The sequence below is a fragment of the Solanum tuberosum genome, unplaced genomic scaffold (assembly GCF_000226075.1).
Source record: "Solanum tuberosum cultivar DM 1-3 516 R44 unplaced genomic scaffold, SolTub_3.0 scf00273, whole genome shotgun sequence".
Classification (NCBI taxonomy): Eukaryota; Viridiplantae; Streptophyta; class Magnoliopsida; order Solanales; family Solanaceae; genus Solanum; species Solanum tuberosum.
The window spans coordinates 778,995-788,166 of record NW_006239195.1 but is presented as its reverse complement, the minus strand read 5'-3'; the positions used below and the strand labels follow the sequence as shown (position 1 = coordinate 788,166).

The 9,172-nt window shown below is 33.0% G+C and overlaps 2 protein-coding genes and 1 long non-coding RNA gene across 3 annotated transcripts in view; 2 read left to right on the top strand and 1 right to left on the bottom strand.

Annotated features, from left to right (window-relative positions):
• LOC107062815 (uncharacterized) overlaps nucleotides 1–8,060 on the bottom strand; it is a 14,513-nt gene extending 6,453 nt beyond the window's left edge. Inside the window, exons 1-2 of the long non-coding RNA XR_001474864.1 lie at nucleotides 7,836–8,060; nucleotides 6,279–6,403 (exon numbers count right to left, since the gene is read on the bottom strand). This is a non-coding gene — a long non-coding RNA (uncharacterized lncRNA). The remainder of the gene's footprint in view (nucleotides 1–6,278; nucleotides 6,404–7,835) is intronic.
• On the top strand, nucleotides 675–1,842 carry LOC102585755 (dehydration-responsive element-binding protein 1E-like). Its single transcript, XM_006358326.2, has one exon. The coding sequence runs from the start codon at nucleotides 961–963 to the stop codon at nucleotides 1,675–1,677; it is 717 nt and encodes a 238-aa protein (XP_006358388.1). The 5' UTR covers nucleotides 675–960; the 3' UTR covers nucleotides 1,678–1,842.
• On the top strand, nucleotides 4,247–5,327 carry LOC102585416 (dehydration-responsive element-binding protein 1E-like). Its single transcript, XM_006358325.2, has one exon. It carries the CDS (start codon nucleotides 4,529–4,531, stop codon nucleotides 5,261–5,263), a length of 735 nt encoding a protein of 244 aa, XP_006358387.1. The 5' UTR covers nucleotides 4,247–4,528; the 3' UTR covers nucleotides 5,264–5,327.
• Nucleotides 8,061–9,172: the final 1,112 nt, after the last annotated feature.

Genomic DNA, 9,172 nt, shown 5'->3' with positions numbered 1-9,172 from the left:
CTCACTCGCCTCTCTCACTTTATACAATTGATCTTTTTGTATATGTATAACAAAGCAGATTATACAACTGCTTTTTTTTGTTTATGTATAGCGAAATATACATATTTATGTTTGCTATGGAGCGCAATTATATAAACTTTGTTATAGCATACAAATATGAATTTTGTGTTTGCTATATGTGAAAGTTGCTCTATAAATAATCCATGTATTACAATCATCAATTTATATTTGTAACATTAAAGCTCGTGGAAGATGTGACTTATTATTATGAGTCGACTATATATTATATTCTCCATCTAATTTTATATATACTGATCCATGACATAAGATGCATTACGTAGGTTATGTATCGTCATTTTTTTTTTGTCTTTGTGCTTTTTCTTATTTTATCATTTCTAAATTAAAAATTAAAAGTAAGAAAATATCAAACCAATTACGTCTTGCCTTAAATCCACTAAACAATACAAAATAAAATGTAGGCAAATATTTATTTATTTATATTAAGTGTTTACACAAAATTAATCATAATAAGTTAATAACTAAACTATAAAAACTTAAGTTATCTCCGAACACAAACATAAGTAGCGGAGAATATTATAATATGTAAATATAAATTTATACCTCGTTAAAAAATTAAAAATCAAACACAAAATATCACCCGTGTGTCTCTTTCCAGAGAAGTCGACAAAGTTTATGTCCCATTGATGACCCAAAACATAAAAAGGAAACGTAGCTTATTTATTGAAGCATACCCCACAAAGAAAAAGAAAAGTTGTACTTGAAATTGATTTCCGTGCGTGTTCGTGTTTATATCGTAGGCACGTGCTTTCATTTTCTTTCTTAATTCATAATCCAAAAGTATATCAAAATTCTATAAAAACCACTTTCACAATATCAATTCACAACACTTCAAACACCAAGAAAATCTGTAGCTTGTTACAGGCTGACACGTGTCTAAAAATGAATAACAACTCTAGTTTGTACTCGTCAGATCTCAACCCACTAAGTGCAACAACACCTTCCGATGAGGAAGGATTAATACTATTATTAGCTTCAAGCCGGCCCAAGAAACGGGCCGGAAGGAAGAAGTTCAAGGAAACTCGCCACCCAGTTTATAGGGGAGTGAGGAGGAGGAATAACAACAAGTGGGTTTGCGAGCTACGTGAGCCTAGTCAACAAAAAAGAATATGGCTAGGGACTTACCCTACTCCTGAAATGGCGGCTCGAGCTCACGATGTTGCTGCATTAGCACTTAGAGGTAATCTAGCCACTCTGAACTTTGCTGACTCTCGTTGGCGGTTACCAGTGCCAGCATCAAAGGACCCCAAGGACATACGCCAAGCAGCCGTTATAGCCGCACAAGCTTTTTCTCAGGATACTGAAGTCGATTATATGAATGAGGAAGTTAATTCCAATACTACTGATGAGATTGATATTGCGAGGGTTAATAATGGGAGTAGTAGTGATTTTAGCGCGAAGGAATTGAGTATGGATATGGAGAACATTTTATCTTGTAACGGGGGAGAAGATAACTACATGTTAGAGACGGAAGGATGGCGAGAAAAGATGGCCGAGGAGCTTTTGTTTTCACCAACTCCACGTTTAGGTAGTTGTTTCAGTTGGGATGACGTGGAAACTAGCGACGTCGAGGTGTCTTTGTGGAGTTACAGTATTTGATACCAACTAGCCAGTTAATTACAATCTAGGAATAGCATTTTACAAAAAAGGAAAAAAAGAAAAGAAAAGGGAATTAATAGTCAACTAGAATGATGTTATTATGTACTCCCTCCGTCCCTATTTACTTGTCCATATTTCCTTTTTTGGTTGTCCCTATTTAGTTGTCCATTTTGACAAATCAAGAAAGGACAACATATTTTTTCCTATTATACCCTTATTTACACTTCTTGAAAATTGTAAAAGTGTATGTTGTTTCCCTCTAATTTATTTCACTTGAATTCAAATAAGTGGTTTGTAATTTTTGAAGTGAAAAGTTGTCATAAGAGTAAAAATTGTAACTTCACTGTGCTAATCATTGTTGCCTTAATCTGTGTGTCATTTCTAAAGTGGACAACTAAAAAGGGACGGAGGGAGTACATTGCAAATATATATATATATATATTCATGTTACTATTTCCATATAGCTGAGAACCAAAAAGTTAAATACAGATATATGTTTGTATACAAAGTAGAAGGTGAAATAAGCAATACGATCAATAAAAGTATCTAAAAACAAAATTTCCCTTACAATAGGTAATACCTAACAAAAACCATTTTGTTCTAATTATTCACCATATAATTATATTTGTAACATTAAAACTCGTGGTAGAGATGACTCAACTATTATAAGCTCATAAAAAAGTGTGCTTATAATATATAGATTCATGACATTATAAGCTCATCTTCTTGTTTTTCTTGTTTCTTACGTTTCAAGAAAAGTGTCATTACAAGAAAACAAGCTACTTCCTCCGTCCACTATTGTTTGTCAAGTATACTAAAAATAGATGTCCAAAATTAATTGTCAATTTAAACCATCAAGAACAATTAGTCACTTTTTTCCAATTATGTCCTTAATAATTACATAACTACTAGTTTCAAAAAGTTACAAGACTACTTTAATGTGAAAAAAGTTGTTTTTACAGTTTTCAAAAAGTACAAACCATTTTAATAATGATTGATAGTAGAATTATATTAGTCAAATTGCACCTTATATTAAATTTTTCTTAAAGATTGTGCATGTTCTTACCCTGACAACAATAGTGGACGGAGGGAGTATAACATTCGTCGGTAATTTCGAGTTAATCAATACTCCCTTTGTCCCTAATTACTTGTCCACTTTTGAATTGATACACCTATTAAGAAAACAATGATTGACATAGTGAGTTTACCATTTTATCTCTATTAATTATGAAGTGGATGAATTAAAAATTCAAGATTTTCAAAAGTTCAACCTTTTTCAAAACTAATTATTTGAGAGTATAATAGGTAAAAAAAAATTGTCTTTTCTTGATTTGTCAAAATGGACAAGTAAAAAGGAACGAGTAAAAAATGAAAATTGGACAAATAATTTGGGACAGTGAAAGTAATAATTAGCCATATTGTAAATAAATATTTACTTTCATCCGGTGTTTATACGAAACTAATCATAATAACTAAACCATCGCGTAGGTTTACTACATTCATAATTAACAAAATCAAATTAAGCAAATTTACACATCCCATATCATAAAAATTGCTCTTCAAATTTAATTTTTATCTTTTAACAATTAACTTAACTTGAAATTACATTGGTACATAACTTATGAAATATTATAATACGAAATTATAAACTTATACTATATAGTTAAAAGTTACCCCATTTGTCCAACAATAGTTATCTAATATTGATTTGACACACCTTAAGAAATAATAGATAATAGGGATAATACTACTATATTAATCTTTGAATATATTGAATTTAATGATTTGGGAAATGTATTAGATTTTGATTAATATTAAATAGCAAGGCTAAAATAGGATAAATTATCTCTTCATTATTTAAACTGAACAAGTATTGTTGATAACTATTTTTAATATAGTAAACAAATAAAAATAAACGGAGAAAGTATTTATCACTGAGGGACAAAAGTGCCCACGGAGTGACATAAGAATTGTGTGGTTCCCGTGTGCTCTTTCTCCTGGGAACTCAACAGTGTTTCTGTCCCATTGACCCAAAATTGGAAAGGGAAGTGCCACCCACGCCCACTCCCACCCCCCATACCCCACAATTTTTATGGAAAAATGAAAGTACCCCCACTTTTAATTTGGGAAGTGCTAATGGCCAAAAAATTTGGTCAAAATTTAGCCAGAGAATTAAAACAAATATAATATTTTTTTATTTTAAAACAAACTAATTCTTTTTTCATTTTTTAGTTAAAATATATTAAAATTAAAAGGATAAAAATGTTTAAAAAGATAAAATATCATTCTGACCAAATTCTGGCCAAAATTTTTTTTCCTTTTAATTTATAAGCATGTAATACTCCATCCGATCCGATTCACTTTATTTGTTTTACTTTTCTATTTAGTTCGTCTCAAAAAAACAGTCTCTTCCCATGTTAGTAACTATTTGATTCTAACTTTTCATGTAACATGCTTAAAACAACAAAAATAAAAATATTTTACATTCTATATGCTTTTAATTTATGATAGTAAAATTTTAAAAAAAAATTACTTTCTTATATTCGATAATAGGTAAATTCTCTTATATACAAAAGAGAATATGAGCATCTTGGAGTATTTAGTTATAGGCTTATAGCAGAGGACCCCACAAAGAAGAAGATAGAAGAAGAGTTGTTTCTTTCCGCGTCTATATCGTAGGTACGTGCTTTCACTTTCTTTCTTAATTCATAATCCAAAAGTATATCCAAAATCTATATAAACCACCGTCAAACTTTCACAAAATTCTAAACAAACAACTTGTACTCATATCACAACACACTTCAAAATCTAAGAAAATCAGTAGCTTGTTATAGACTGACACGTGTCTAAAATGAATAACGACTCGAGTTTGTACTCGTCAGATCTCAACCCATTAAGTGCAACAATAGCTTCCGATGAGGAAGGAATACTATTACTAGCTTCAAGCCGACCCAAGAAACGTGCAGGGAGGAAGAAGTTCAAGGAAACTCGCCACCCGATTTATAGGGGAGTGAGGAGGAGGAATAATAGCAAGTGGGTTTGCGAGCTACGTGAGCCTAGTCAACAGAAAAGAATATGGCTAGGGACTTACTCTACTCCTGAAATGGCGGCTCGAGCTCATGATGTTGCTGCATTAGCTCTTAGAGGTAATCTAGCCACTCTGAACTTTGCTGACTCTCGTTGGCGATTGCCAGTGCCCGCATCAAAGGACCCCAAGGACATACGACAGGCGGCAGTTATAGCCGCACAAGCTTTTTCTCAAGATACTGAATTAGTTGGAATCGACGGTATGATTGAGGAAATTAACTCCAGTACTATTGATGAAATAAAGTATCAAGAGATTGATATAACGAGGGCTAATAATGGGAGTAGTAGGGATTTTGGCGCGAAGGAATTGTGTATAGATATGGAGAACAATTTATGTTGTAATTGGGGAGAAGATAACGACATGTTGGAGATGGAAGGATGGCAAGAAAAGATGGCGGAGGGGCTTTTGTTTTCACCAACTCCACGTTTAGGTAGTTGTTTCAGCTGGGATGATGTAGAAAGTGAAGTTGAGGTGTCTTTGTGGAGTTATAGTATTTGATACTAACTAGCCAGTTAGTTACATGCTAGGAGTAGCATTTTACAAAAAGGAAAAACAAAAAAAAGAGGAATAGTCAACTAGGATGATGTTGTTAGTTACAATTGTACATTGCAAATATATATCTTCATCGAATCATGCATAATGTTATAATAAATCTCTCAAATTTAAGCTCCTAAGCCTTCAACACGGAGTAATGAATAATCGTAAACACCTTAGGTGCTACATGGAGGCTCAGTTCCGTCCCGTCCCACTATATACCGGGACGGATCGGAATGGACCGGAATGGAACGGGATGGGATAAAAGGGACGGCACATATAGCTATTTCAAAAAATAATTATTTTTTTTGAGTTATTTTGAATTACGAAAATACGAATGTTTTTTTTATTTTTCTAAGTTATATTAGTTTATAGTATTTAAGTTCTAAAATTTATAATAATTTTACTTAAGTTTTATTTTAAAGACATTTTTTAAATTTTACGTATATAAGTTTGTAAGTTAATTTTAATAAAGTTTTTTTTTTAGTTTTGTAGCTTATGTAGTTATGTTATAAGTTTTAAAGATTTGAATCCTTTTGAAAGTTTATAAGTTATACTTATAACTTGTAAGTTAAATAACATAAGTTTGTAATTTTAAAAAATTAAATAAACAAAAAAGAAATGCTAATAAAAGTAAATAATGACAAAAATATTATTTTTATTTTAATTAAAAATGATTTACCGGGACCGGAACGGAACCGGAATGAACCGGTACCGGTATACCCGTACCAAATCATGATACCGTTCCGTTCCGTGTACCTGTTCAATGTATCCCATCCTGTCCCGAATACTACCGGACCGGAATGGTACCGGTACAACCCGTTCCGGTGCCCAGCCTTAATCTTCATGTTACTATTTCCATATAGTCGAGACCAAAATTTGCGATACCAGTCAATAAGGACATACAACAATAACACACCCACTATAATCCCACAAGTGGGGTGTGGGGAGGTAGGATGTACGCAAACCTTATCTTTACCTTTGTGGGGACCAGTCAACAAGGACATGCCTCTTCGAATTCCTTTTGTTCTTTTCGACACATATTGAATTCATTTGTGTTGTAGTACATGCATCCAGCATAAGCATCCATCTCTTTTGTACAGCCTACACATAATCTAATGCATGTTTTAGATTTTTCAAAGTAGCATTAGCAACAAAAGATTACATATTACTTGTTCATTTGGAGCAAAAGTATTACTCAGCTTTCTTAGTGAAAAGAAGTGAAATTTGTTATCAATGCTAAAAGAGGCTTCAATGTGGTGGTTAGAGTGCAAGCACGTGGCGCGTAGATTAAAATCATAAAATTTCACTCCTAAATCAAAGGCTCTATACACCGTGAAACGCCCTGAACTTTCATTCTCATTCTCTCCAACCAAAAAAAGGAGAGTTTTTTCAAAAGTAAGGAGGAGATATCCACTATTTCAAGCTTTAAACTTGGTGAATAATCCTAGCTATCGTTTTCCTTCTCTACCTAAATCAGATTTAGCTCACTATACAGAAGTTGAACTCAGATAAGACACTCAAAGAGGAGTAGAAATTTCACTGCAACAACAAACTAAGCTGATAAAAAAAATCAAGTAGATTTACAAGAGAACTCATAATTATAAAGTATTTTCACCTTTTCAGGGCGAATCTTCACTTACAACAGAAAGCTCTAAACTTCCATTTCTCTCAAATAAAACTGAAGGCCAGGTCTTTTTTTTCTTTTTTTTTTTGTAAAAGGAGAAATCCACTATTTCAAGCTTCAACTTTGCACGTAAGATCAGACTGATCCTCTATGGTTCACTAAACAGGATTTGAACTCGTGATAAAAGACCTAAAATGGAGTACAAACTTCACTGTGACTACAACTAAACTGCTACAAAATCGAGTAGATTTTCGAATCAAATGAGATTTGATTCACTAGCCAGGATTTGAAATCGTGATAAGAAAGTTTAAAAAGAATACGTAACTCACTGTAAGCTACCATTTGGCCATAGATATTAAATCAGAAATTGAAGATTTATTCTCAAAATATCTATTTCGCCATGAAATTAAATAAATCTGATCTTCAAATATTTTCAGTTATTGGTAGAAATTTCACTTCTAACTCACAAAACTTCTCATCTCCCAACAAAACTTCAAAAACTCAAATTTCAACTTCAAAATCTACGGCCAAACGAGAGCTAACTATAACTAAGCTGCTGCAAATTTGTTCATAATTAAATTAGATTTGATTCACTAGCAAGGATTTGAACTCGTGATAAGTGACTCTAAAAAGGGGTACAAATTTCGTTCTAAGCTAGCAATTGACTATAGATTTTGGAGATTTGCTCTACATATCTTTTTGGCCATGAATTTGATAAATCTCTTCAAATATCTTCAGTTTTTAGACAAACTTTCACTTCCCACACAAAATTCATGTCCAAACGTAACTTCAAAAACTCAAATTTTCAAATTTCAACTTCAAAATCTATGATCCAACGGGAGCTAACTATAACTAAACTGCTACAAAATCGAGTAGATTTTCAAGTTAATGTGCAAATTTTCAACTTACAGGCTAAGGACACAACGATTGACTTCACGGCCTTTGCCGGTGCATTTTTCCGGATTCGGATCCAACTTTTCCCACCGGAGAAACGCCATATTTTCGCTCCGGCATCAACACCGCCGACGTCGGGATTTGGATTCCCTGTAGCACCACCGTACTCGCCATTCCCCAATCGTTTTCCTTCTTTGTAATTGGAAATCTTCAGTATTTATATTTGGGCTATTTACTGGGCCGTACTGAAGAATGTTGAGCTAACCTAGGCAAATAACCCATTTTTTAAGCTACTATATAAAATTGGAAAAATTACAGAAATCCCGCCTTTTAGTTTACTTATTATCATTATCCCCTATAAGTTTTACAAATCTCCAAAATCCCTTATATTCGCGCATCAGATTAGTGTATCATGTATAAAATGTACATCAGATTAGTGTATCATGTATAAAATGTACATCAGATTAGTGTATCATGTATAAAATGTACATCAGATTAGTGTATCATATTCCTCATTTTCACGCATCAGATTAGTGTATCTCGCGCATCAGATTAATGTATCAGCGCTTATATTATTGTATCCGTTTGAGGGATTTCTATAATTATAAACTTTTAAGGGATATATTGTAATTTTGCCTTAAAAGTATGTGATTTCTGTAATTTGCCCTATAAAATTTGACCCTTTTTTTAAAAAAAAATAGTCAGTCCAAAAGTGATGGTACATAAATACTACAACATATTCAATGTAATCTCATAAAAGAAGTTAGGAAGAATAGAGTGTACACAAATCCTACTCCTACCTCATGAAAGTAACAGTTTAAGGAATGGGAATCGAACTCAAGAGCAATGGGAAGAGAAGAAAGATGTTTTATAAAGAATTACTGATGAAGATTTCTTAAGAAACTAGACACATCTTAAGTGCCTACTTCCACCTTGTCTGTTTTTTCATCGAGTTACTCGTGTTTCATCTCAAATTTCATCTCCAATATACTTATATCATCCATTAACACTGAAATCAATATAGAACTTAATAGTCTAGCTTAGTCAAACTGTTATGAATCAGCCCCAGCCCAATAGGGATACCAACAAGGATATCACACAAATAGATATTGGGCCGAGTAAAAGCAATCGGGCCAGGCCTTCACAAAGGATTATATGGGATCCAGGCCCATTTACACTTTGTTAAAAAGGACCAGAAGTTAGAAGAAGGGTTATGCAATTATTATGTGAAGCCTTGGCTTTCTGCTCCTCTCATCACCTTTCTATGGTCGTGTATCTCATCCCCTTTCTGGTTACTTCTTTCTCAGTTTATCTCGCCTTAGTTAGTGTATTGTTACTTTGTTGTGCGTATT

Excerpts from the sequence above, each read along its gene's own strand:
- LOC102585416 (XM_006358325.2), top strand. The coding sequence starts at position 4,529 with ATGAATAACGACTCGAGTTTGTACTCGTCAGATCTCAACCCATTAAGT.
- LOC102585755 (XM_006358326.2), top strand. The coding sequence starts at position 961 with ATGAATAACAACTCTAGTTTGTACTCGTCAGATCTCAACCCACTAAGT.